The sequence below is a fragment of the Miniopterus natalensis genome, chromosome 14, assembly GCF_054644295.1.
Source record: "Miniopterus natalensis isolate mMinNat1 chromosome 14, mMinNat1.hap1, whole genome shotgun sequence".
In the NCBI taxonomy this organism is placed as follows: Eukaryota; Metazoa; Chordata; class Mammalia; order Chiroptera; family Miniopteridae; genus Miniopterus; species Miniopterus natalensis.
The window spans coordinates 42944464-42971479 of NC_142094.1; the positions used below are offsets into that span (position 1 = coordinate 42944464).

Genomic DNA, 27016 nt, shown 5'->3' on the forward strand with positions numbered 1-27016 from the left:
ACAGAACACTGCTTGGGGCTGGGAGGTGGAGGCAATGACTGCTTGAGGGCTGTATCTGAGAGTATATGCCCCTCAGTGCTTGGGACAATCAAAAGGGGCATCATGAGAAGGTGCCCATCAATTCCAAGCTCCAGACTAAGTTTCTCGACCCCCTTCCTGTCATTGGAGGTTAGGAGGGGTCAGTGAGTGGGTGACACAGGCTGCCCAGTAGCACCTTGTCCTTGACACCAAGTTTGTCTGGAAAGGGCAGAGCCTTAGTGATAACTAGGGAGGGAAGAAAGCAGGGAAATCTGAGCCACCAGTGGAGCTTTGGGAGTAGGCAAGGCAAGCAGGAGTGGGAGGTTCCTAAGTCAGAAGGTTAGTAGGCAAGGTCTGGGAGAGAGCAGGAGGATTCTGGGGTCAGTGGGAGGATCTGAGGTCAGTGGGAAGAGCCATGGGATAGGTAGGGAGAGTCTGGAGTTAGAATCTGAAGTCTGGAAGGTTGGAGGGGGCACTGAGCTGGGGATCAGCTGGAGGAGCCTGGGATCAGTGGGAGGGGTCTGGGTTTTGTTGGGAAGGGCATTGTGAGGTTCTGGCAGCCAGTGGGAGTACCACCAAGGGGTCAGCGGGCAGGGGAATGATCAGCAGGAAGGAGCTGATCACTGAAGGCTGATGAGTCATAGGTTAAGGGTGGTGGGTCAGGCCAGGGGACCCTGACCACAAGCTCCATGGGCTCCCGAGCTTTGTTTCGATAAGCCCGGCGGATGGTATCCACTGCTCGCTGGTGGGTCACCTGCTCCAGGCTCTCTCCATCCACTGCCACAAGCTCAAAGCCAGCCTAGGATGGGAGTGGGAGAATCACAGCCCTCCCTCATCAGGTGACCCCCTACCCCAGCATCCAACCCCTCACCTCCACCAGCTAGGGCATTCCTCTCCATCTGGGTGGAGGGGATGGACAATGGGACTTTTGTGCCTGGAGCTGTTGGGGGCTGGGTGGGGCAAAGACAATGGCCCTTTGTCCCTTGGGGCAAGGGGTGGAACAGGATGGGCCACCCTCAGGCCCAGGCCAGCATGAGGGGACAGATTTTTTCCTTGGCCAGCTCATCCTGCAGGCCTGACCCCTCTCCTCCCACAACCTGGTCTAAACATGCCTGGCTGGCAGATGAGCATATACCAGCCTGCCTCAGCCAGAATCAGCTGAGGGAGTGGGCCTGGGTGCCCTTCACCCACCTGCAGGGCCCCACTGAGGAAGGCAGCCCCCCCAGGGAAGATCTTTTCTATCTTCACCATGGGCTGCACCTTGGACTCAATGCCCCCTGAGATGCTGATGCCTAGTGAGAGTGAGAAACACAGAGTGGGAATGTGCCATACTCCTAAAACCCAGAGCTCCAGGGTAGACCCAGCACCCCTCCCCAAATCCAGGACCCCCAACTTTTCCCAAACTCCAATTCTGTTACTAGTCAATCCTCAACTCACTACAAAATCCTCCAGATCCCAAAGCCCCCAAATCTAGACACCCCTCCAACTATACCCCAATACCCAGATTCTTTTCCTAGGATCAGGCCCCCTAGTCACATCCCAAAACCAAATCCACCAACCTTACCCAAACCCAAGAGCCCCCTGCCAGGCCCAGTCCCACCCAGACTCACCCAAAGACTGTTTCGTCTTGGATAGCATGACTGTCCTCAGCTCCCCACTAGGGGCCTTCGTGGCTGCCTGCTCGGCTGTCCTGCCAGTTCCGTTCTCCAGGGGCCCTTGACTGCCCCCTGCCTTAGCTACCTGCCCATCCAGAGGTCGTGGCAGAGGGGGCCTGGATTTTCGAGGCTTGTGGTAGCGCCCATTGGCCATGCTGGGGGTGAGAATAGGCGCCGGGGATGGGGAACGCCTGCGTCCAGGCGACTTGCCTCGGCCACGGCTGCGGCTGCGGCTGCGGCTGCGGCTGGGGCTGCGGCTGCAGCTCTGGGCTGGGCCCTGGCTCTGGCTCTGGCCCTGGCCCTGGCTCTGGTTCTGGCTATGGCTATGGCTATGGCTATGGCTCTGGCGAGGGTCTTCTCGGGCCAGGGGTTCTGTCAGCAGCCAGTTAGGCCTCGGGGGCCGGGGAGCAACAGGGGGCGGCTGGGGAGGGGGTGTGCAGGTGCTTCGGCGTGGGGCAAAGGCATCTACTGGCACGTCTTGGAGAGGGGGGATCCCTTTATGAGAGTGGCGTGGGGCAGAGGCACCCAGGGAGACCTGGAGGTCCCCCAGCCGCTCCCTCAGCTCCCCCTCATCTTCCTCCTCAGAGAAGCCATTCGCAGGCAGCAGGTAGAAGCCTCCACGGCTGTCTGGGGAAGAGAGCCAAGGTCAGGCTGCCCCTCCTCACCAGCCCAGACCACCTTGCCAGACCCCAGTCCTTGCCTTTGTTCCTGTAGGGCCTAGGAGACCAAGGCCTGGGTTTGCTCAGGCCCCACAGTAGCATTCCCTGCAGTGAGGGACACTGCCCATGTTCCATTGTAATAGTATTTTAATACTTTCTATTGTAATAGTTTTTTAAAATGGGTCTAAGAAAAAATATGACTCACACACCAAACTGGTAATTTCTTGGAGGTTATTGCATAGAATGAGACTAGAGTTTAAAAGTGAGTTGGTTTAAAACCAATTATTAGGTAAGTAATAGTGGTGAGCAGATGTGACAGAAATGGTTCTGGCGGATGAGGGCTTTCCTTCAGGGAACCACAAATACCTCTGAAACCACAACAGCCTACAGTCATGGGGGCAGGGACCAAAGGCCTGTTCTCCCTTCCCCAGTTCCCATGGGTGTGCCCCATCCCTGGGCTCTGGGACTCTGACTGACCAGGCACAGGGGTGATGAGGTGACGCTTGGGTGGTGTGTCTTGCCGGGCTGGTCGCAAAGCAGGTGGCCGTACTGGTTGGAGAGAAGAAATCAGTGGCAGGGACAGGCTGACAGGCTCCCTGATGGGCACAGCTGGAAGGAAGGACTCTGCCCCCTTTCCACCAGGATATGCCACCCCATACCCACCTGGGGTTCAGGATCCACAAGTCCTGCCCCCCAGCTGCTGACCTGCCCGGCTCTTGAGGGCCTCAAAAGCCTCCAGCTCCACTGGCATCACCATGCTGTCGAACCGGCCCAGGTCTGTGGGGGCCACCACACTCCTGGGGGAGGGCAAGATGGGGGTGAGCATGGGTTCAGTCCTGGAGGGGCGGGGGGCAGGGGCTTTGGTCCTGGGAAGGTTGGGGGAGGTATCAAGGGTCCCCTTGCTGCAATCCCTTCCTACAACCCCCTCCCCACCTGATGTCCCGCAGCAGCAGCAGCTTTGCCGGCTTGTCCAGAATGGCCAGCAAGGGCCTCACCAGGTCTTCCACGCCGCCCTCATGAACGTACTGCGGAGAGAGGCGCCACAGGTCAGAGAGCAGCAGAGACTTCAGAGCTGGTAGAGGGGCAATGCGGGGGCATTTCAGGGGCGCCCTCATGTTTAAGAAAGGCTCTCCCCATCCCCAGGCTGTCCACAGGATGTCTCGTCTTGATGACTAGGTGGAAGCCTGCAACAATAGTAACAAACTTGTACTAGTGATGACAGCTTTGGGACAGGCACCTTTTTAAGCCTTTTACACATGTCTCTTATTTAGCAGCCACCCCGAGAGATGACAGTATTTGTTCCTAGTTTGCAGATGAAGAACTGAGGCTCAGAGAAAAGGACTTTGCCAAGGCCACACAGATAAGGAAATACGCAGAGGGACTGAAACCTGAGAGGTCCGGCTCTTGCCTATTCTGTACCGGAAAAGGATGTGCAGCGAGTGGACTCTCCTCCCCACCCCCACCTTCTGAGCAGAAGGAAAGAATATGACGGAACACTAGGCTTTGGGCCTGGCCGGCTCATCATTTGTCTGCACACAGACCTACAAATTAGGCTTTGTTCAGGGCTGGAATAAGGACCTTGGGGACCGGGTGGCCCTACAGAAAGCTTCTCCAGTCAGTGCTCAGGGTGGTGGAGGCTCTTCTGCCTGGCAGTGCCCGGATGCCACCAGCCACACCCCACCTACGCACACAAACTGGCAAACTGAACCCTGGGAGCCACCCTAATGGACACATACCGCCCCCTAGTGGTGAAAGGGAGACCCGTACTGATTCAGGGACACAAACACAGAGCATCCTGTGTATGAGAAACAGCATGCCCTGGTGGTCAGAGTGAGACATTCATAAATACCTGGAAATAAAGAAAAGATAAACATATGTGTGGGGTCCTAAGCCACACACAAAGTTATAGGGACTCACACATACACATATCGACAATATACCCCCAGATAGTCACAGATGTGCACATACTTCAAGTTCACAAACCTGCATTCAGTACCCACTAAGTGCCAGGCTGTGCACTGGAGGGTGGCAGTGGGGCACAATAATGAAGACCCTGTTCTGGATCTTCAAGAACTACGTCTAGTTGGAATGAGGGGCAGAATGAGCCATGCGCGCCCAGTGAACTAGAAACCACCAACAGAGGGAGTCTCAAGAGTGGGTGGGAAGATCAGAGTTGGCTTCATGGAAGCAGTGGCATTTACACTGACTCTTAAGGATAAATTCAGGGATCGGCATGAAAGTTGGGAGAAAAGTATTCCAAGGATGATATGAAATAACAGGTAGATAGAAGTTTAACTTGATCGTGGGTTACATAAAGGACCTCCATGTAGCCTGCGCATGTTGAAACTACAGTGTGAGTAGCACCCGTAGAGCTGTACAGTTCATATATAACCTCTGTGCTGACCAGGGGAAGGCGATCTGGTGATGTGGTGACTATGGGGGAGCTGAGGTTAGTGGGTGGGGAGTCAAATCAGGGAGGGCCTTGAGGGTGAGAACAAGGAACTTGTACTCCATTCTGTCAAAGAGATTACAAGGGGGATTGGGATGCAGTGTGATCAGAGAGATGGTTATAATGCCTGGCCTGGTGGCTGTGAAGGGGTGGCTGAGACGAGGAGAGAGGAGTTCAGGGCCACACATCAGAATCACTAGGGAAGCTTTACTAATCTTTCAGGCCACCCCAGAGGGTCTGATCTCTTGTTGTGGGTAGGGTTTGGGTCAGGTTTGGTAGCATTCCGAGCTCCTCAGATGCTGTGGGGACACAGAGGCATCCTGGCTTGGGTGGTGTGGGAGGAGCTGAAGGATGAGGGGGTGGGGAAAGGAGAGAATAGAGAAACAGACACAGATCCCCACCTAGTGGCCACAGCCCAAAGTTGCAGGCCCACAGAGGCTGGTACACACAGCCAGCCCCACTTAGCGCTGAGAGATGAAGGTGACACTTAGCTGTCCCCAACATGCACCCCATCACAGGAACCCTGATGTAAACCAGGCCTTGGTAAAGGGATGCATCAATTACCATGTCTTAGTCTCCAGGTGACACATACATGCCTTAGCCAGACACATGCAAATTCACACAGATAGAATCACACAGCTAAGTTGACACAAACCCAGGTACCCCACAAACAGAGAAATGCACACATCACACAGACATACAACACAGCCCCACCCTGACCAAGGTGAGGGAGTGGGGGTATCCACAAACAATTTCCTGAGGCTCCTCAGATTGCCTTGCACACAGGCTTGCGTGTACACTGCTGCAGATTCATCACAGGGAACCCATCACAGAAACCTGAAGGTTCTTGAGACAGCGAGAAGCCCTAAATACTAGAGAGGGCCTTCCAGTCCTCCTAGAGGCAGTGACCTATGCCTCCTGTAGTCTCCCCAACATTCAGGCTACAAAGACTCCCTCAAGTCTAACCTCCACACCACCCTGGGCCTTCTGGTCTGTTTTAAGTGGAAGGGAAGAGAGAACAACAGTGTAGGTGTTGGGGAGATTTGGGCTGCATGTATGTGTGGGGGGCAAGGGATTATTTACCTGTGCCAGGCCTGTGGGCTGACCCAGGAACAGAAAGGGGCATGAGGATGGGCTGGGGTTAGAGGAGAACGGAGGCAGGGGACTGCAAGGACTCATGTCCCCCAACTCATCACCTATCTGACTCTTCTCTCCTCAGCTTAAATGTCACCCCCTCAGGGAGGCCCTCCCGGACCACGTCTAATTTGTGCCTCAGGTTATTTTCTTGTGTTCTTTTCCTTCACAACATTTCATATGATTGTCACTATGGGTGTTTAGGTTCTAGTTATGGTCTAGCTCCCCTTTCTGGTTGTGAGCTCAGTATGTATGTGTCTCTGTGTGTGTGTGATGGGGTGACTTCTGCTTTTAATGACCACCGGCCTTACAGTGTTGAGCCCAGATACTGGTCAGCAGATGGTAGCCTGAATGAATGAAGGGCTGGGTGCTGGGGCTGGGGGCAGGCTGGAGGCTCACCCGGGAGCAGTGGCGGGTGACGGCCAGCACCTCATCGTCAGTCAGCAGCCGCCGGGCCAGGTCCTGAATAAGTGGCCGCCGGCTCTCCCAGGCCTGTACCTGCTCATCCACATTGGGCAGCTGGCTGGAGGGGCTCCCAGACCTGGCAGAGAGCAGGGCCCGGCCCCTCTCTCGGTCTGCAGAGTAGAGGCAAAGGGGTATGATGAAGGCGCCTGGAGCCATCAGAGAAGGAGGTAGGGGCTTCCCTAAATGGTGTGTCAGACCTCAGGACAGGCTGGCTGAGAGGCCCAAGTGCCCCTGACAGAGTCCTGGCTTAGCCCAGACGCTCCCCATCACTGTCTCCCATAGTGACCTGCCCACCAATGGAGCTCCACCCAAGGTCCCTCAGCCCCCCAACACAGACCCCTATGTCAGTCTGTTCCTTACTGGAGTCTTGGCCTAGTGGCCCCTGGGTCTCCTGAACATACATTGTCATGTTCGTCTGGACCCCATTGGAGTTCTCACAAGGCTTCCTCATATCCCCCAAATCTGTCTTTGGGAGTCCCAACTCAAGCGCCCCAGTCCTCACAAATGTACCCCAGTATCTGTCTGGAACCCTATCTTTCCTAGACTATTTCTTTTAGCTGCCCCCAATATGCACCTCCCTATCTGCCTGATTCCCATCCTTGATCTCAACTGAGTTTAGCCCCAAATCCCTTAGCTGCACCAACATGCACCCCCCATCAGCAGCTCTGCTGTAAACCAGGCCTTGGTAAAGAGATACATGAATTACCTCGTCTTAGTCTCCAGGTAACAAACTTCTGCACAGGTCCCACTCCCCCTGCTAAGAAGAAAAAGGCTCAGCAGCAGGCCCAGGCCCCAAATGGGGGGGGGATTGGGGGGCTCAGAACTGGCTGGATCAGTGGTTGGAATGGAGAGTTCAGGCTGGAAGGTGGTGAGACGGGGAGGCAAGAGGCCAGGCCATGAGGGTCTTGAAGGCCATGCTCAGGCTAATGACTTCGTTCATAGGCTATGGTGAGCCAGTGAAGGTTTTGGATCAAGAGGGGGTGCAGTATGAGCTCTGCTTATAGAGATTCATTTGGAAGCAAACGTATGGAGGCAAGAACCCTAGGGGTTCTTGGGGGGGGGGCACTTACCTTCAGGGGAAAAAGAGAAAAAGGACAGCCTTTGAAGGAAAGAGAGGAGTGGCCTGAGAGGTGGGAGGAGCACCAGGAGAGAGCAGGGCCCCAGTGGCTGTGGAAAGAGAGATGAGTTGAGGAAGGGGGGTTGCCCTGCCCTTATTTGAAGGGATTGTCTCTCCCATGGGACTGTTACTTGAGACCCCAGGGAGGGGCAGGGCCCAGCTCCTCACCAGCTGGTTGTTTTTGCCTACCCAACGTCCAACTCTCCCTCCTGGAACAGCACTCTGATTTCACCTGGGGACTCCCATTATAGTGCTAGTCCCCCAGGGTGGGCACATGACCCTGGCTGGTTGATGAAAGCCTCTCCCCCACGTCACAGTGATTTGTTGGGCATGTGGTCCCAGCTGGGCCAATGAGAGAGCCTGGGACTTCAGCTGGGACTCCAGGGGGAAGCCACAGTGGCCAACTTAGCTGAAGTGGGCAAAGCCTGCATGATAATGAAGCCAGCCTGGGGAGAGGGAACCACAAGATGAGAGGGGCAGAGGTCTGGTGAGATTGTTTGCACCTTTAGACCCAGCTCAAATTGGTAGCTGAACCAAGAGGTGCTTTTTAAAGTTACTTTGAGTTTCTGTCACAGGCAACCCCAAGATTCAACTCATCCACTCTTGGTCCAGCCTCTGAACCTCACCTGGGAGATGAGAGGCCCTCTGTGAGGGGCCTCAGGAAGCCCCTGACATGAGTGCAGCCTGCCTAGGCCCTTCGTCTGGACCCTGATCTAGAAATGGCCTTGCTCAAGGATGGTTCTAGGGCTGGGTAGGGCCTGTGGAGCTCTGGTCAGGGTAGGTAATGCCAAATATTCTAGGAAAAGAGGACCCTTTCCTCCCCTGAGCACCAAGAGCACAGGGATCAGATTCAAACTCCTCCACTTCCTTCTGTGTTGTGACTCTATCAGTTTTCCCGTCTGTAAAATGGGGAGATGCGGCAGTATCACGATGACCACTACGTTTTCTGGGCACCTTCTGTGTGGGAGACAGTGTCCTAAGTGATGAACATACACTAATCCACTTATTCTAAAGATATAGGTATTATTACTCCGATTTTACTCAGGAGGAGACGCTCACAGGGCGGAGTGGTGACTCACAGCTAGTAAGAGGCAGTGTGGGGCTGGATGCCAGAGTGGACTTTTCCTCCCATCTGACCAGCCCAGCACTCACCTTTCTCCATGTCCAGGCGTGGACGGGGCTTGGCCGGGCTCCCTCTCTCCAGCGTCCAGGCCTCTCTGCGCCCGTCCCCCGCCAGCCGCCCCTGCCGCCCTCCCTTGAAGAAGAGGTTCATCAGTGTCTTGGAGCGCTGCAGGGCCCCCTTCTCCCCGGAGGACCCCGACTTCTCCTTCTTCCGCTGTTGCTTCTCCTCTGCAGACACGAGGGAGCACCCGGGGAGCTGGAGGGGTGGGCAGAAGGGAAGGACCAGGGGCAGGGGTGTGGGGAGGGGCAGAGAGAAGGGAGGGTAGGGGGACAGACAGGGTCTGCAGCCATGTGGGGAGGTGGGGATGGGGGGTCTTCCTCCAATTTTTCACCCCTCCTTCACCTATGCGAGGGATCCATGAGGGCTGGAGTGTGTGTGTGTGTGTGTGTGTGTGTGTGTGTGTGTGCATGGATGCGCCCGCGGGGTCTGGGGACTCCAGGCTGAAGGGGAATGGTTAGGGCTCTTTTGGGCCCAGAGCTGACTGGAGCTGGGTCTGGGTCTGGGTCTGAGTGTGTTCTGGGTCTAAGGCTGGGTCAAGGCCTGGGGCAAAGGGAGGTTTGGGGCCCAGGACAGGGTTTAAGGGAGGTTTTGGACCAGGGTCTTTAAGAGAGCATCAGCCACCCATCCCCCACGTACCCCACAAAGTCAGGTGGCTCTGGGAGCGTGTGATGGGGGGCCGGGGTCGGCTGAGGGCTAGCAGCAGAGCAGTCTTGGGGGACTCAGAGAGAGCAGAGCCAAGGCGACGGGCAGGTGAGGGTCCATCAGAGCGAATGGCTGTGTCCCTGAGGATGACTGTGGGCCGCACGCTGCACCAGGTCTCCAAGCGGCCCCCCATGTCTGGGTCCGTCTGCATGGCTGTGTCTGCTCGCCCCCAGCCTGGGCCACGGCTGCTGGGTTCCTCAGGCCCCAGGCAGACATCCATGCGGTCAGAGGGCAGAGAGCCAGAGCCCTCAGCCGAGCTGTAGGGGGCACTGGAGGCGTATGAGGAGACACTGGAGCTGCTCTCAGAGGCGTGGGACAGCTGCTGCAGCACCCCATTGCTCACTGCAGGCAGTGGGGAAGCAAGGGAGTGTTGGGGGTCTGTTCAGGTTGCATCAGAGCCTTGCCAGGCTTACAGACCACCCCTGGGCTTGGGGAGCATCTGGTAGCAGCCAAGGTTGGAAGCACGGGATCTGAGGATTTAGCTGCTTAGCATCCTGCCAGCAGGATGAGACCTTGGGGAAGTCACTTCTCCTCCATCCATCCCCTTGGGACTCTAGACCCTAAGAGAGGCTGCAACAGAACCTGCAGCTTCTCAGAGGAGAGCCCAGAAGCAGCTCTGGGCAGTGTGAAAATCCCAATAAGATCTTAGTCCCCCTGCCCACTTATTCTTCAGAGATTCTGGCCCACCCTTGAGCCTCAGCCCTTTCCGTTCAACCTTGGGGGCCTGAGCACTTACGTCGGTCCAGCCAACAGTACTCAGAAACCATCTCCTTGTAGGCAGGATACCGGCCAGTCTCCTGGGGAGGGCATGGTGGGCAGAGGAGGCATGGGGAGGGGGTCGGAAGGGAGAGTGAGAATGGGGAGTGATGGGACAGGAGTAAACTTCTCAACCTATCATCTCCTTCATCATGGTCTAGTCACACGAGCCACTTTACTTCTGAACATACCAAGTTTCTCTACACCTCAGGGCCTCTGCACTTGCTGTTCCTCCTGATTGGATTCTCTTCCTTCAGCTCATCTTGTGGCTAGCTCCTGCTCCCTCTTCTGGTGTCACCTCCTCAGAGAGGCCTGCTCCGAGCCTCCCTGACTAAAAGGGTCGTCCTAAATTACCTCATCCCATCTCTGTTAATTTCCTTATAGCATTTGTCACAATCTGCATGTATCTAGTCTATTTCTCTGTCTCCCCCAGTAGCAGAGACCTTGTCTTGTTCACTGTTGTAGCCTCAATACCTTACATAGTGGCTATCATATAGCAGGTACTTAAAAATATTGAATGAATGAATGAATGAATGAATGAATGAATGAATGAATGAGGGTGGAGTGGGGGTAAGGAGGGGTGTTTGGGATAATTTGAAAGGAAGGAAATGGAGGAATGGAATCTGGGAGAGGTGGAAAATAGAGGCGGTGGTGGCGGAGAATGGTGGAGGAGGCACTGAATGGTGAAAGGCTTGGAGACGCATGAGACGAGTGGAGCAGGGGCCAGGATGAGACACCAGGGAGAGTGAGTCACCACATCCTCCAGGAGCCAGAGTGAGAAGGACCTGATCCTCAGGCAAGTGTGAGGCCCACATGAATAATGGATCCAGCCAACTCCCCTGAAACCCAATCTCTGGCCCCAGCCCAGCCCTTCTTGCCCTGTACCCTGAGGATGCCCACCACTTACATCCTACCCAAAGCCACAGCTACCATCCCACCCTTCTGAGAGCAACATTTTTTTCCTTTTAATCATAGGTCTCCACTGCTCATACAAAGGAGCGCTGCCCTAGACCTGTGGGGATCAGGCCTAGAACCAGGCCCTGCTACTGACCAACTGAGAAATTGACTCTGGTTCCTTGGTTACTTTGCCTCTCTGAGCCCTACTCGCTTCTTCTGCAAAATGAGGACGCCGCCTGCCCTACTCCTCACGCGGTTGTGAAAATGTCCAATTGCAGAGCAATGGGCATAATTAAGTGCTAGAGTGCTCTGGGAAGTCTTTCCTACAGCCTTGCCTCTCCCCGACTCCCACAGTGCTGCCCACCTTGATAGTCATCATGATGTGTGTTTGGCCCTTCAGCACCTCCACGGCCTGGCTGTGGCTGATGTCGTCAAACCTGACACCATTGGCAGCCAGGACCTGGTCTCCCACCTTGATGCCGTTCTCCTCGGCCAGCCCACCATGGTCCACTCTAGGGTCAGACAGGCAGCAGTTTGGTGGGCTCCCTGGCCTGCCCTCTCTCACCCCATTCCAGACTCTCTTCACTTGGTCACAGGGATGACCCCAAACTCCTTGACCCTCCTCCTGGTGACCCCCGCACCCCTTTGCAGATCCCACCCCTGACATAAGTCCTCATTTGAACATGTAGTTGGCCAGGCCTCACTTGCTAACCCATCCCCAGGGCCCAGCCCAGGGCCCATTCCCTACCCTACCATTTCATTCCCTGCCCAACCCTCACTTGGACACGTAGATGCCCAGGCCAAACTCCTTGCCCCCACGGATATTGAAGCCCAGGCAGAAGTCGTCCGAGGTCGTGTAGAGGTGAACGATGCGCCGCACACCGTCCTCTGAGCTGCTCTCAGATGGCGTTGAGCTGCATTTCTCCACTACCAGCCGCCGATTCAGCACATCCACCCTGGGGCAGCAGCAAGGAGCCTTGGCCTGGGCCCCCATCTGCCACGACCCACCCCTCCTCCCAGCAGCCCCCACAACTGTATGGGAAAAGGGGGGTTGCCTTTGGGGGACTTCCCAGGTCTAAGATGCTCAGTGGGACATAGATGAGTCAAATCTGGGAAACCATCCTAATTTCCTCTTTTCATGGAGCAACTGTAACAGCCCAGTCCCATCTCGAATCCTCATAGGCCCGTGAGGAAGAGGCTGTTACTACCTTAAACTCACAGCAGCAGCAGCAGCGTGGGGGGCAGGGCTGGTGGGGTCTGGGATAGCAGAGCTTTGAGAGGAGGGCTGGAGGAGAGACGTGGCCTTTTCTCATTTCAGGGTTGGGCCTTAGGATCCCTGCATTCCAGCCCCAGGGGCTGGGAGAAGCAGAAGCCACACCAGCCAGGACCGTGCAGATCCCTGTGCCCTCAGCCTCCCCTGCCACGGCTTTGGGTGGGGGTGCCGGGGCAGGCAGGGCGGGCCTTCTCACCATGTGGTCTTCTCCTTGGAGAATTTGATGCCCGGCACACGGCCCATGCGCCTCACCATCATGTGCAGGCGGCTGCTGCCTGTCAGGACTTTCACAGCGCTTCCCATGGTGGTGCTCTCCAGGCTCAGCCCGTTCACCTCGGTGATCTTGTCCCCCACACACAGGCCAGCCCGCTCTGCACCAGGGAGACAGGTGGCTGGTGTGGGCCACTTGGGAGAAGTCCTCCAGTGTGAGGCTGAGCCCCCATCAGACCAGGCTCCCTGGGGTAAAACTTCTTCCCTGAGATTGGAGTCCCCAGGTAGGGTCTGTGTGACCCATGTCAGACTATGGACCTGTCCACTAGCCCACTCTGCCCTGGGAGGGGGCTCCATCTCCCCATCAGATCAGACCCTCCAAAGCTGAGGGCCTTTCCTCCCATCCCTGACAATAGCACCTCTGTAGCCCACTGAGGTGGGGTCACATGCATCCCCAGGACCTCACCCCCGGGGACCCCGCTCACCTGCACTGCTCCCCTCCTCCACCTTGCTGACGAAGATGCCTAGGCCATGCTCAGAGCCGCCCCGCACACTGAACCCCAGCCTCCCTGCTGGACTCTTCTCCACTCGGACCGCATGGATGATGTCACTCTCATCACTGTTGGCTGTGGGGATGGGGACACAGGCATGACTCCCATGCCTATTCTGAGCACAGGAGACCCCTGGGTTCCCCATTTTGGGGCATGCATAAGCTGGGTTCCTGGGCATAGGCATCCGGGGTCCTAAATGAAGGAGGGACAGCCAATTTCTGAGTTTCCTTTGGGTGATTTTGAGACTATGGGCTAGAGAGGGGACAGAAGCAGACAGGACAGGACTCCATGTGGGAAGACTGTTCTCTTTCCCTTATAATATAGGTAGGTGTGTGTGTGTGTGTGTGTGTGTGTGTGTGTGTGTGTGTGTGTGTGTAATGCTTAGTAAGCTTCCCATGCCCACAGGCCCGGGATAGGCCAAATACTTAAAATCTTGGTACTCTGAGGGTAGAGGGATAGAAAAGAGGTTTAAGAATCCATTCTATTGGGCACAGCTGAGGGAGTCTGGGTTCTTCAGCTTGCAGTAGAAATGAGTATGTTGGCTCTATCTTCAAATAGTTGAATGGCTGTTCTGTGAAAGGTATTAGGTGTTTCTGACTGTGCAACCCAGAGGGCAGAACAAAGCCCACATAGTGAAATTCGATGGAGGCCCATTGAGCAAGTGAAAACTTAATAAAACTTTCAGCTGTCAGGCATGGAATGAGATTTCCAGGAGGAGAGTGAGTTCCTCAGTTTTGGAGGCATACAAGCTGACACTTGGTAAATCCCTGTCTAGGATGTTGTGGAAGGATCCCTGAGGCACCTTCTATCTCTTAGGCTCTGTGATTCTGGAAGTAAGGGCTCTAAGAGCTGCCTGACTATATGAAGAGAGAAACGCAAAGCAATACCATGTTGCAGTATGTGCCCAGTGCCCAGAGTGGTCCTCTCCATCAGTGCTGGGGAAAGTCAGAGGAAGAGGGTCCCTAGGGGATGGAGCTGTCAGGGAAGGATTCTTGGAGGACTAAGATGGGTGATCTGAATGGGTGGAAGGGAAAAGGAAAACACTGATGAAGGGATGGAGTGAGCAAAGGCTCAGAGGTGGGTCCTTGAGGAGGCCTTTTGTTGTAGAAAAGTGAGAAGACTGGAGGGTAAATTGACTCCCAGGTGAGAAGGTGAGATTTCTTCTTGGGTAAGGCTTACTCCAGAAGAAATCAATCTGTCTCTCCCTCTCAGTCTCTCTCAGTCTCTCTCTCAGTCTCTCTCTCTCTCTCTCTCTCTCTCTCTCTCTCTCTCTCACACACACACACACACACACACACACACTTCTGTTTTTTGTAAGAGAAACCAGGTTACAGTGCATGACCAGGGCAGCTCAGGAAGAAATCCCCAATGGCAGCCTGTGGGCAGGGATGTTGCAGTACAGAGACGTGGAGATCCTGGGCTTCCTAGCTGATTCTATCTGCACAGGTTTTGGGAACCTTCATCCCAGCCAAGGAGCCTTTTGCTCTTCCATCCTCCAACCCCATTCCTCCTCAGTCCATCCCTGGGGACTCCCTAGGGCCCTGAGCCAGGGGGATGCCAGATCTGGGGGGTTAAGCCTAAGAGCTTGGGGCATCTCAAAATGGAATCTTCTCTCCCTCCACTGCCCTAGCCCAGGCACTGACCCCTCCCTCCAGGCGCTACACAGCCTCCTTACTTTCCCTCCGCTTCTGATCTTCTCTCCTTTAATTCATTTTCTACACAGTGGCCAGAGTCAGATTTTATAATAGCTCATGCCTTTCCCCTGAGTAAAAACTTCAATGCCTGCCCCTGCTTCTAGAAGGAACCCCACATTCCTCCTATGCCCAATAAGGCCTTTCCTGGGTTTTCCTCTGCCCACCACTCTTCCCTCACTGCTGGCCTCCCTCTTGGGCCTCCCCGAGCTTTGGCCACACTGACCTTCTTCCTGTTTCTCTCATGGGCCAGTCCTTTCAGTGTTCCCTCTGCCTGGGATACTCTTACCCAGACCTTCATACAGCCAGCTCCCATTCCTCAGGCCCTCCTGACTCAGACACCACTTTCTCAGAGGAGCCTTCCTGGACTGCACTACCTAAGAAAGTCCCTTCCCTCCTCCCAGGTAGTCTGGTGGGGGAAAGCCTGATCCCTGAGTACCATGCTCCACCCTGGGCCCAGAGGAGCAGAGATGCCCAGATGGGGAAGGGGGGAGGAGCAGGGTCTGAAAAGCCCAGTCTAGGATTCAGCCAGGGCGCTCTGCTGGCTGACAGACAGGAGGGGAGCTAGAGATATTTATCTGGTCCTGTCTACAGAAATCCCAGCCCAGGGGGGCCCCACTTCCCTGCTGCCATTCAAGGTCTTGCTTTGCTCATCTGCTCTTGTTGCCTCACACCTGTCACCGCAGCCAAGCTGTCTCTTAAGTGCCTGCCCCATGCTCCCACTTCCATCCTTTGTCTGTGACACCTGCACCCATCACTAGCTGTCCTCATTGCTGTCTCTAACCCTGCTACACTGTAAATTTCTGAAAGTGAAGATTGAGCCCTATCTCTCTCTAAGTTCCCTGCAGAACCTAAGGAGGGCTGGTACAGAATTGGTGTGCAACGAAATGCCATTGAGCATCTCCATAAGCTGAGGTCATCCCCTCCTTTGGGGCCCAGCCCTGGGGCTCCTTCCCTGACCCCCACCTTCCTTTTTTCCCCACTCTTCTACAGATGCTATCCTTTCTTTATGTCCTTCCTTTTGTATGCGAGGCTTTCATTCTGTCTGCCTGCCTGCCGGGCACTGGTTCCTTACAGCTCAACACAGAGCTGGCCACACAATAGGCCGGTTGATGGAGGATGTCGTCTATCCCGCACGTGCCCCAGAGGCATACACAAATGGGGGTGGACAAAGGTAGAGTCCATGAAATGGAGGGGCCGATTCAACACCCCGCCTTGCTCACTTGGGGACTAGCATATCACACACGCACTCACTCACGCACATAACTTTCCCTGTCGCCATGCCCTATTTCCCACCTCTGACCTCTCTACCATCCTGGAGCCCTAAAGGATTGGCCTGAAGGTGAAAAGAAAATAGGTGAGGAAGAGCATATGGCTTTCCAGAAGCCCCATCCTTAAGATTCCCATCCCTTGGGTTCCCCCACCCGTGCTGGCCCTGCCTCCTACTTAGTGCCATATGTCCTCTCCCCCCCACCCCCTGCTCCCAGCCTGGGGCTGGGCCCCGCCCCCACCTTCGATGGGGGAGTTGATGAGGATGACACGGCCCATGGGCGATGAGGCTCGGATTCCGCGGGGGGGCCCATTCAGCAGCCGCTGTTGCTTCCTCAGCAGGTATCGCGTTGCGGAGCCTGAGTCGCTGCCCAGGTGGCCTCGGGAGGAGAGGGAGCTCAGAGAGCCAGAGCTTAGGTCTCCAAGGCCCAGTGGGTCGAAACCCACTGAGAAACCGTGCGCCATGGCGGCTAGGTTACAGGTCCAGAAGGAAGCTGCTAGCCCTCGAGAGGAGGGCCCTGCGTGCTCTGGGCTCCATGAGCCTTCTGGGCAGGACTGGGGTCCCAGGGAACCGGAGCCCCTCTCTTCCGCTGCCTCTCTGGAGTGTGCACTAGGCCTGCGCAGGAAGAGGGGGGATTGGAGGAGGGGTGTGAATGCTGCTCCCCAGGATTTCCACTCCTCCCCCTGGTTTGAAGATCCTGCCTGCCTTCCCATACCTTAGGCCCCTCCCCCTTCCCACCCTTGGTCAGAGAACTGCCTAGTCCAGCCACCACCGTGAATTTCTGGAGCTATTCACGGGGAGGAACCTCTCGTTCATCCCTCATTCCTGCTCTCAGCTGAGTCATCTACTCGGTCCTCAGCCCTCACTGGAGGTTGAGAGGGTGGAGAGGATGGGATTATTGCAGGCCCTGGGGCTTCAAGCTGTGTGAGAGAAATCGGAGCCAGGACAGTTCCTTGCACACCTCTCCTGTGTATGTGAGTAAGGGGCAGCCAGCATTGGGTGCTCAGGCCTCAAGGGCACGCCTTCAGGACCTGGGACAGCTGCAGCCAAAGACTGCAGATTCCCAGGCCCCCAGAGACCCCCGAGGCCCTAGGCTGCTGTCCCCTCTGTCCTCCACCCTCTCCCATCTAAAGAGGTTGCGTGACGCTCTTCCAAGTGGAGGACCTGCTGTCAAGAGCCCCACAACATCCCGCGCAAACCCGGGGCCAAATCCCCCAGAGCAGATCGCAGCACCCCACCCCCGGCTCGGTTCTCGCTGCCCCCCCACCTCTCGGTCTCGGCCCCTGGCCCCCCTCACCTGCTCGGGTGTGCGGCGGCCGCCGGCCTCGCCCGCCCGCGGGCGTGAGCGACTGCACCTGCAGGCGACCCTGCCCACGCCTCTCGGAGGCTGCAGGAGCCGGGCTGGCCTGAGCGCTGCCGAGCTCCCATTGGCTGAGGGGGCCGCCAGTCACTCCCTCCCATCGCCTCTCTTAAGCACCCAAGACAGCCGTTTGTCACCTCGGCTGGGGCCGCTGGGTTCTACGCTCTCCAGTTCGAATTCTGATGCCCACCCGGACTGCGGACGTAGGGCGTGGGTCTCGGCTTTCCCTCCTCCCACTAACGGTTCAACACAGGGGAGCCGAGAACCTTGTCTTCTCCAGGCCAAACCAGCTACCAGGGCTCATGGAATTGCCACCCCTCCGCGGTCACCCCGGAGGACTCAGTGAGGGAATGTCACCTGGGCAAAGCGGGGCGTGAGCCAGGGTGGACTGGAGCCTGGGTGTGGGGCAGGCATGCTCTGTACTGTGACTGGGTGAGTGTGAGTGTGAGTGTGTGTGTGTGTGTGTGTGTGTGTGTGTGTGTGTGTGTGTGGCTGAGTTCTGCTTTCTTCACACGCATCCTCCTTCTATGTCAGAAAGTGTCTCTCTGGCCACCCAGTTAAAGGTCGCAAGGAATGGCAGCTGGTTACAGGACACTAGGGGGAGGAAGAATCTTTCTGATCCATTTGCTTGATGCAGGCAGAGCCTTAAGACTTCTGTCCCTTCCCATCCCAGGGCAAAGGTCTGTGGTGCTGGGGTAGGGATTGGGGGCATAAGAAAACTGGGGACCTAGTGAAGCTAGGAGTTACAGAGGAGAATAAGGACGGGGCTGGGGAGGAGTAAAGGATTGGTGACATAGAAGGGGCACAAGGACGAGAGGAACGGGACTGTGAGGGGTGTGAATGCCGAGGTGCTGCGAGGAAGGAGCTTGTGGGAAGTGGGGTAGGAGCCCAGGGGGCCAAGTGGGCAGAAGCCACAGCCAAGGCAGCCACCACGTAAACAGGCCGGGAGGTAACCCGAGCCCCTCCGGGCGCACCATCAGAGGATGGCCCCTGCACGCCGCCCGCCTGCCTACGCCCTGCAAGCGTTCGCTCCGGCCCCTTAGACCCGTTGCTGCGGAGGCCGGGAGCCTCCGGAGGCCACGCAGGGGATTGCAAGCGCCCGCGGCTCCTCCCTTCCCGGCTCTGGCTGAGGACCCGGCCCCGGACTGATCCCCGAGCCCGGATTGGCTCTGGGAGATAGCGTGGAGCGGGATCCCGGTGGCCCAGGCTGGGGGCGTCGCCCCAAATGACACCCACTATCCTCAGGCTCTGCCAATCCCTGGGCACGCCAGGCGGACGCGCAGGGGTAGCCCCCGCCCCTCCTGATGGTTAGCGTCACGCCTGACGTTACACGTGATGGGTGGGAAGGCGGGGGCGACGCGCAGAGTAAGGCGGGTCTGAGAGCTGCAGAGGCCAGGAGCCCAGGAAAGTGTGAGTGCTCCCGCGGGGTTCTGGGGTCAGGCGAGTGGGGGGTTGAACGCTGTGGGAGTAGGAGAGGAAGGCCTGCCTCTCTGTCCTTTACGGATTCCGTATATTTCGGATTCCGTCTGTAGGGAAGCCCATGGGGCACGAGGAGAGGTTAGTTGGGGAGAAAATATCAGGGTGGGGCTCTGTGTAGTCACACATTCAAGTGTCTGCAACTGATTTATTTGGGCTGTGGTGTGTGTGTGTGTAGTGCAAGTAACGGTCTTTGTGGGCCAGTGGGTGCAGGGTGTGTCCACCCTGTATGTCTCTGTAGGGTGTGTATGATGGTGTCTGTGTGTGGGTATGTGAGTGTGAGTGTGTTAGAGAGGGGAGGGTGTGTCTGCCTGTGAGGGAGGAAGTGTGGTTGACGAGGATTAGTCATTCTGTAGGATTCTGCCCAATGCAGCCAGACGGCTGATTCAGGCTTTCCTCTCTGTGCTAGGTGGAGTGGGCACTTACAGAATCCAACCTCTTTTTGGAGGCAGGTGGCTCTGGGGAAGAAGTAGGTGGCTGTCTGTGCCAGCCCTGCCCAGCTGGGGAACAAGAAGAGCCTTGGGCCATTCAGTGTGGGTTGAAAACACACACACACACACACACACACACACACACACACACACACACACAGCTGGAATGAGTCCCTTGTTTGAGATCTGGGATAAGATAAACCCTAGGGTAGCCAGTGAGCTCCTGCTCTCCTCCAGTCAGGGGCTGGGGATGACTTATGCTATCTTCCCAAACAGTCTTGGGAGTTTGTATCCAGGTCCCAGGGCAGCTGGAGCCTAAAGCTGACATGAACATAAATGTGGAATGTATATATGCATTTTTGTGCATACAGAGCACAAGAGTAGCTGCTTGGGATTAGTTGCTGCTCATGCATCAACCACACACATGTAAATTTTCACTCATGAAAATCTGCACCAGGCCAGAGCACAAGATCTGTTTTTCTCGTTCTGTCCCCACCCACCTCCCTCCACCTCCCAGTCTCCTCCAGTGGTAGTAGGTCCCTGGGCCAGGACACTGCTAGAAAACAGCTCCTCCCCCCACTGTTGCTTACTGATCTGGAGTCACCTTGAGCTTTAGAAGGGATTGGCGATAGGCCCAGGGACCAGGGCAGGGCCACCAAAGGCTCCCCCCAGGTGGAGCCCTTGGACCCCCTCCTTAGAGTCCTCTGACCCTGGTCCCTGCCCTGCAGAAAATGGGTGAGTTGCCCTTAGATATCAACATCCAGGAACCTCGCTGGGATCAAAGCACTTTCCTGGGCAGAGCCCGGCACTTCTTCACTGTTACTGATCCCCGAAATCTGCTGCTGTCTGGGGCACAGCTGGAAGCTTCCCGGATCATCGTGCAGAACTACAGGTGACCCCTTCCCCATCTGACCCTGTACCCCAGGTCTCATTCCCTGCCATTAATATAGTACCTTTTTGCACCTGTCTCCCCAAGCTTGAGAGTGACCCTGCCCCACTCCTTACTCCCTGCCCCTATCTGTTGGAATCACAGACAACTATGGCACAGAGCTTTAACCCAAAAGATTTTAGGTGTTTGGATTGATATTTATGCCTCACAAACTTTCTACAGGAACCCGTCCCACTGCTAGGCTACCCTCTGCAAGAACAGAGGGGCTTCAAGTTGAGTCCCGAGGAGGTAGGAGGGCATCGCCTTTGTCTCCAGGAGGAAAAACTCTTGCAATACCCCTAACCACTTTTGACCTTTTGGAAATCACCAGTATTTGGGCAGAAACACAAGGGCACCCCTCTTTGTGTAGCTAGAAGGGAAATAGAAATGGGAGCTCCCCACTCCAGGAAGATTAGATTCTCTCCCAGAGAGCAGGAGCTCCTGTGCCTGGTCCTCTGCCCAGACTTCCCCTGAGCCAGGTGGGCAGGGCTTGGGAGGACATATTTGCCCCCTAGAATTGCCTGTCTCTTCCCTGATAACCTCTGCAGGGCCGGCGTGGTGACTCCAGGCCTCACCGAAGACCAGCTGTGGAGGGCCAAGTATGTGTACGACTCTGCCTTCCATCCAGACACAGGGGAGAAGGTGGTCCTGATTGGCCGCATGTCAGCCCAAGTGCCCATGAATATGACCATCACCGGCTGCATGCTCACCTTCTACAGGCAGGTCCTGTGCTGTGTGTCCCCTCCCTGAGCACTCTGGCCAAGCTAGAATGTAGCTTGATGACCAGATGCTTCCCCTCTGGGCTGGTGTGGGCAGAAAATAGTAGGCGGGTGAGAGTTTGTGCTAGAATCCCTTCCATTCCTCAGAACTCAGCCCCGGGGGTCCTCCCACCCCAGAGACAGTAGGTGTGTTTATGTAAGTGGGGAGGGTCATGCAAGGGTCACCAGAGCAGGATTTAGGGTCATCAACTAGCTCCCTCTTGAAGGTTTGGGAATAACCTTTGGGGTTTCATTATCAGGGTCCAAGGGTGAGGGTCACTATAGAGGGCAAAGAAGTAAGTTTCTTTGTTCCCTCAGGAAGACCCCAACTGTGGTGTTCTGGCAGTGGGTGAATCAGTCCTTCAATGCCATCGTTAACTACTCCAACCGCAGTGGCGATGCTCCCATCAGTGTGGGGTGAGAACTCGTCCTGGAGACTCTTCTCTCTGCCCACCATTGTTCTCTCCTGTTTGATCCTATTCATGGAAGGCCTGTGCAGCCAGTGGCTCCATGCCCTCGTCTCAGCCTGTCCTCCTCCCCACTTTCCTGGCCTGAGGGCATGGGGTTCTCTTGTGTATGTTTTGAGGGCCCCACTCTTCTTCAAGGGGAGGGGTTGGGGCTTCCAGACATGTCTATACTGGAGCATGGGAGGCGTTTCTCTGCAATGGGGCCACCCTCCCACGCCTCATGGGTTGAGGATTTGCATGTCCCTGAAGGGAAAAAACCACGTGCAGGACTGTTCACCTCCCTACTTGTGTCCTGGCTTTTCCACCCACAGGCAGCTGGGAACAGCTTACTTGAGTGCCACCACTGGGGCTGTGGTCACGGCCCTGGGCCTCAAATCCCTCACCAAGGTAAATGAACCCCCCCCACTCCACTGGTCCCTAGGCATCCTTTATCCGCCTCCTTCCCCATCACCCCTCCACACCAGCCTACAGGCTTCATATATCTCTTCCCAGAGTTCCTCACCACTCCATGGCCCTCAGGGCCACTAAGTGACATCTTTCCTCCCCCAGCACCTGCCCCCACTGGTTGGCAGATTTGTACCCTTTGCAGCTGTGGCAGCTGCAAATTGCATCAACATCCCTCTGATGAGGCAGAGGTGAGTGGCTCTGACTCCTAGCCCGTGTGCGCCCAGGGTACATGTGGCACATCGTCTAGTGGGGCACACCAGTCTCTGTCCTCTCCCTGAGCATCAGCGGCTGGGCCCAGTCTCAGTCTGACACTGGAGTCTGGGATGAGAGAACCAGCCTTTCAACTTAGGATGTCTGAGGAGTCCCCAGGGAATAGCTGCCCATGGGGGCATTGTGGGTGGGATTTGGGGCCTGTGCTCTGACCCCCACCCCCTTCCCTTCTCAGGGAGCTGCAGGTGGGCATCCCCGTGACTGATGAGGCAGGTCAGAGGCTTGGTCAGTCGGTGACTGCAGCCAAGCAGGGAATCTTCCAGGTGGTGATATCGAGAATCGGCATGGCAGTTCCTGCCATGGGTGAGGCAGGGGTGGCTGGGTGGGGCATGGGAGGCTCTGAGAGAAAGGGGGTGCAGTTCTTCGGGGTTTTTGAGAACTCCTGGTGGTAGTGGGAAGAACTATGAAGGGGGATCCCCCTTCCTTAGGGTCCTGACTGTCACTCTAATCTCTCCCTTCCTGCCCTGCTCTCCCCTCAGCCATTCCCCCTGTGATCATGGACACTTTGGAGAAGAAAGACTTCCTGAAGGTAGGTCACTCTCACCTCTCCTGTCCTGGAAGTAGTGGTGGCTGAGAGCAGAAGTGCCCAGTCCTTAACCCCCTCTCTAGCCTGACCTGTGTCTAAGATTTGCCACTTGTTTGCCCTACGCCTGTGCTGCCTCCTTCATCTTCATTCATTCAGCAAGAATGAATTGGGCTGGAGTGAAGGAACATTGAGCAAACAGGAGCAGAAGATAACGGAAATGGTTTCTATTCTGAAGGAAACTGGTGTCACTCAGAGCCTCTGACACACACCAAGGATGAACTATCATAGTCACACTTGCTATTGTACTCATGCTGTCAGATAACAACAGTGAGACACACACGCATGCACAAACAGGACAGGAAAGCAAGGCCCAGGAATATAAGCCCCGGCTCAGTCTTTTTTCAAAACATGTTTTATTGATTTTAGAGAGGAGGAAAGGGAGAGAGAGAGACAAACATCAATTGGTTGCCTCCCATACCAGGAATAGAACTGGCAACCTTTTGGTGTACAGGACAATGCTCCAACCGAATCGCACCGGCCAGGGATTTCTGGCTCATTCTTTGGATCATTTACTCACAAGTATTTATTGAACACCAACTCTGCACATTTGAGTAACAGAATGGGGTTTCTGTGGCTGGAGCAAATTGAGAAGGGTGTGCAAAGCAGGAGATGTTTGGAAAGGGGCAAGTTCATGCCGCTGAGATGGGAGGAAGGAAGTGGAGAGTCAGAGGAGGCCTCCTGAAGAAAGCAGCACCTGGAGGAAGTTAGGGAAGAGAAAGAGGGGCAGGGAGTGCCAGGGCATCCAATTCTGAGAGGCCAGAATGGGTGAGGGGACACTAGAGAGGGTGTCAGCAAACAGGCCTGGCTGGAGTGGAAGGTGGTGCTCTGAAGGTCCTAACCCTGTTATGGGTTTGGGAGAAAGAAAAGCGCCATGTATCAGAGGCTGAAAGGCAGGACTGATGGGATAGAGCCATGATGGGTGAAATGGGGTGGGAGCAGGGGGACGGGACACACGCCATTCCATTGTCTCTGTTTCCCCACAGCGCCGTCCCTGGCTGGGGGCACCCCTGCAGGTGGGACTGGTAGGCTTCTGGTAAGTGTGCAGGAAGTTAGCTAGGGTGTATGGGAGTGCCCTTTCCATGTGGATGTGGGTGGATATTTATTGCTTTTAAGGTGTTTATATATATATCATTCATTCATACATTGAGAAGGTAGGGGTCTTGGACACCCATAGGGCATACTGTGTGTGTGAGGGGTTCATCCCTGTCCTTGAAGGTCAAGAGTCTGGTTGAAGGGGTTACAGTCTTCATCTATAAGAGGAAGCCACGATAACATACCTTTTGGTACTATCCAGAAGTTTCATGCACATTGAATTCCTGATTCTCACTCACTGGCTGTGGAACTCTGGGTCACTGCTCTGGAGGTTCTTTCCTCAGCCAGAAACTAATGGCACTGTTGGCTTTAATCAGTCCCCACCCCTAGGGGTAGTGTCTAGAAATGGGGTGGGGTAGGGGAAGGGAACACCCTTAGGTCAAAGCTTCACAAACCTTTCCAACACTCTTCTCCCCAGCCTGGTATTTGCCACCCCCCTGTGCTGTGCCCTGTTCCCCCAGAGAAGGTAAGTGCTGTCCCCGGGCTTGGCTGGGGGCTCTGGATAGGTCTCCATATCTCTGGAACCAGCTGACGTTAGGGTCCTTCAGCATGTTCCAGGAAGAGGCCTGGCAGGTACTCAGCTTATTCTGGGGGTGGGGGAATGGCAGAAATCTGGGCCTTCTGCCCTTCAATGGAGATTCTTCAGCTTGGGAAGAGGAGGGATGGTGATCCCTTAGCCTGATGGGGGTTGGGTTCAGGGGACACTAAGCCTACCTGCGCTGTTCTGTTGCAGCTCCATACATGTGAGCAGGCTGGAGCCAGAGCTGAAAGCTCAGATCCATCAGCAAAACCCCAGCATCGAAGTGGTCTACTACAACAAGGGGCTCTGAGGGAGAGTCAGCCCTGGCCCCTCCCTCACCTCCTTGGGCTGCTGCATTAGTGGAGCCTTGCCATCCTGCCACTTTCTCTTCTGCCTGGTATTGGACAGGGGGCTTGGTGGGGAGTAGCCTTTGAAACCAGCAATCCACTAGGCTGGGGAAGTACCCCAATAAGCCTTTTTCTCTCCTCTCTGATTCCAAAGAGCAGGGTCACATAATCCCTTTCTCCTGCACTAGTGTGTCTTCATATATGCATATGTGATATGTGTGTGTGTACACACTGTCCTGGAAGCTAGGAGCAGACGTGCTGTCCTGGGATGTCCTGATATCTGGCTTCTCTTCTTGGCCTCCTGCCACCTGCCAGCCAGCCAGGCTATGGGACTTAGACAGTCCCAGTGGCCAAGTCATTTCTGACAGCACCTCACTCCTTCTAGACATATGAGAAGCCCCAGGATCTCAGGACAGACTGAGGGACACTAGCAAACCAAACTGGGCTGAATCCTTTAGATTTCTGCTTCCTGGCTCCCAAAGCTGATTCAGGAACTGGGCTGGCAGAGGAAGATATGTCAGCTAAGGGAGGCAGGGGGCTTAAACTATCTCCCACATCCTGGAATAGATCATTTCCTCTCCTCTTCTCTACCAGAACAAAGGAATGTTAGTATCCTGTATTGCTCTTGCCATCTTCCCATTCCCCCTGCAATGTGGGCATCTTCTTGGTCCACTCTGACATTATAACCTCAAATTTAAACCTACAACCCCAGTCCTCTCCTTCAACCAAAAAGCCACAAAGGCAGAGAATCATTCCTCTTTCAGAGCTCCCGTTGTACCTTCTTACAGAGGGACACAGCTGTGGGAACAGTACTTAAACTCCACAGGTATATGAATGGGTGTAACTAGTACACCCTCTAGGGCAACTAAGGCCACAACTGTACAGTCTTAAGACAGGGAATTTTGTGTTCCTTCGACCCTTGTTAGACATTCAGCAGAACCCCCACCTTAGCTCCTTTTCTTTTTTAAGGCTTGGCCCTGCTCCCACCCCTACCCCCAAGGGGAGGAGGGGCCCTGGCATCAATGGCTGGTCCAAAGGGGAAGTGGGTTTGGGGATGGAGTGTGTGCTAGTAAACTAAGAGGACAGAGTTGGACCTTGGCTCCCATGACCTCTGGCTGAAGGGGTGGGGTGAAGGCCCCAGCAAGATCCCCTAAGAGCGCACCTGCTCCCCCAACCAGCTGCCACCAATAATAAAAGCTATGATACCATTGTTATTCAATAAACAGAATTTGTCTACTTCTTGGTCTTCATTTGGTTCCAGGTCGGGAGTGCCCAGGAAGAGCCTCCTGCCTGTGGCCTTTCCTTCTCTCCCCACAAAGTCTGGGTCTTGGTCTCTTCCTTCCCCTTCTATAGGGAGCCTCAGCTCCCAGCAGAGGGCGCTCTGAGATTAGAAAATCAGTCTTCCATCAGTGCCTTGAGTACTAAAGGAGAGGGAATGTAGGTAGGTAGATACTTCCACCTTCTGTTCCCACAGCAGATAAAAGTCCTGGCTTCATTTCCTTCTTTGCTAGTGGTGCTGATCACACACTTACATACCTACTCAGGCTCTGGGCTTCTTGGTTCCCTTCAGGCATTTGGTGTGGGGTGGTAGCATCTGAGGCCCCTGCATAGAGGAAGGCTAGAGAGCTAAGGACTGCCCAGCAGAGAGAATTTGTTTGTGCACTGACACACCCTCCACACCCCTCCATGCCCCCACTGATACAACAGGGGAACATCTGGCAGGGACTGTTTGCCACTTAACACCCCTTCCTCCTACCCCAGGGCCCTCTACTCCTTCCCTGCTTATGTAACATCCCCCCTTTTTTCTGGGATATATGAGGCCAAAAGTCCATGCCAGTATACAGCTGGTGAGAGCTACTATTAAACAGTTTATAGTTGCCTCTCTTACCCTAAGTCTTGGCTTTGGAAGATTCAAAAGAATAAGCATGAATGAATCTATATTAAAATCCATTCCCTACTCCCTGCAGGAACTACCTCTCATCTCCTCCTTTTCAGCCCAAAGCTCTCAAACTAGGTGGTGGGGAGAAATCTTTAGGGCTGAATGGTCCCACAGCAGCCTGAAGTGAACCTATTACTTTGGCCTGGGCTTGCTCACTCCTCTTGGGATGTTTACTTGTGTGGGCAGTGGAAGTGACACCAGCTACTGTTCATTGAGTCCTACTGTGTGGTGCCAAGCTTAATGAAGCAAAGTACTTTAAGCCCATTACCACTTTTGATCTTCAGGATCACTCCTGTGAGGCCAGACATGTTGCATCCATTCTTAGCAAGGATACAGTCTTAAAGACATTAAGAAAGTTCCCCACA

At 55.2% G+C, this 27016-nt stretch overlaps 2 protein-coding genes across 4 annotated transcripts; one reads left to right on the plus strand and one right to left on the minus strand.

Moving 5' to 3' along the window:
* Positions 1–601: 601 nt before the first annotated feature.
* Positions 602–17458, minus strand: PDZD7 (PDZ domain containing 7). Of its 2 annotated transcripts, XM_087824163.1 has the most exons (17): positions 17328–17458; positions 16272–16645; positions 13004–13144; positions 12505–12679; positions 11815–11991; positions 11400–11547; positions 10119–10179; positions 9317–9724; positions 8650–8847; positions 7087–7137; positions 6315–6490; positions 3266–3357; positions 3038–3129; positions 2810–2881; positions 1629–2300; positions 1210–1310; positions 602–817 (listed from the first exon to the last, which is right to left on the minus strand). In XM_087824163.1, the coding sequence occupies exons 1-17, from the start codon at positions 17456–17458 to the stop codon at positions 602–604; spliced, it is 3285 nt and encodes a 1094-aa protein (XP_087680289.1). The 2 variants fall into 2 exon arrangements, with proteins under 2 accessions (XP_087680289.1, XP_087680290.1); XM_087824164.1 differs by lacking the exon at positions 17328–17458 and having other exon boundaries at positions 7087–7134; positions 16272–16511.
* Positions 17459–18764: 1306 nt separating this feature from the next.
* SFXN3 (sideroflexin 3) lies at positions 18765–25948 on the plus strand. Of its 2 annotated transcripts, XM_087824513.1 has the most exons (11): positions 18765–18800; positions 20026–20189; positions 20774–20948; positions 21306–21400; positions 21762–21837; positions 22000–22085; positions 22343–22470; positions 22647–22696; positions 23737–23786; positions 24264–24311; positions 24579–25948. In XM_087824513.1, exons 2-11 carry the CDS (start codon positions 20029–20031, stop codon positions 24673–24675), a joined length of 966 nt encoding a protein of 321 aa, XP_087680639.1. In that variant the 5' UTR covers positions 18765–18800; positions 20026–20028; the 3' UTR covers positions 24676–25948. The 2 variants fall into 2 exon arrangements, with proteins under 2 accessions (XP_087680639.1, XP_087680638.1); XM_087824512.1 differs by lacking the exon at positions 18765–18800 and having other exon boundaries at positions 19691–20189.
* Positions 25949–27016: the final 1068 nt, after the last annotated feature.

Bases quoted from the DNA above. Each gene is read 5' to 3' on its own strand.
- PDZD7 (XM_087824163.1), bottom strand. From the start codon at position 17,458: ATGGGAGCTCGGCAGCGCTCAGGCCAGCCCGGCTCCTGCAGCCTCCGA. The intron at 16,646-17,327 runs GTGAGGGGGGCC...CTTCCTGCGCAG, and splicing joins GCCGCCGCACACCCGAGCAG to GCCTAGTGCACACTCCAGAG. The intron at 2,882-3,037 runs GTCAGCAGCTGG...CTCTCCAACCAG, and splicing joins GGCCCTCAAGAGCCGGGCAG to TACGGCCACCTGCTTTGCGA.
- SFXN3 (XM_087824513.1), top strand. From the start codon at position 20,029: ATGGGTGAGTTGCCCTTAGATATCAACATCCAGGAACCTCGCTGGGAT. The intron at 20,190-20,773 runs GTGACCCCTTCC...TAACCTCTGCAG, and splicing joins ATCATCGTGCAGAACTACAG to GGCCGGCGTGGTGACTCCAG. The intron at 21,838-21,999 runs GTAAATGAACCC...TTCCTCCCCCAG, and splicing joins GCCTCAAATCCCTCACCAAG to CACCTGCCCCCACTGGTTGG.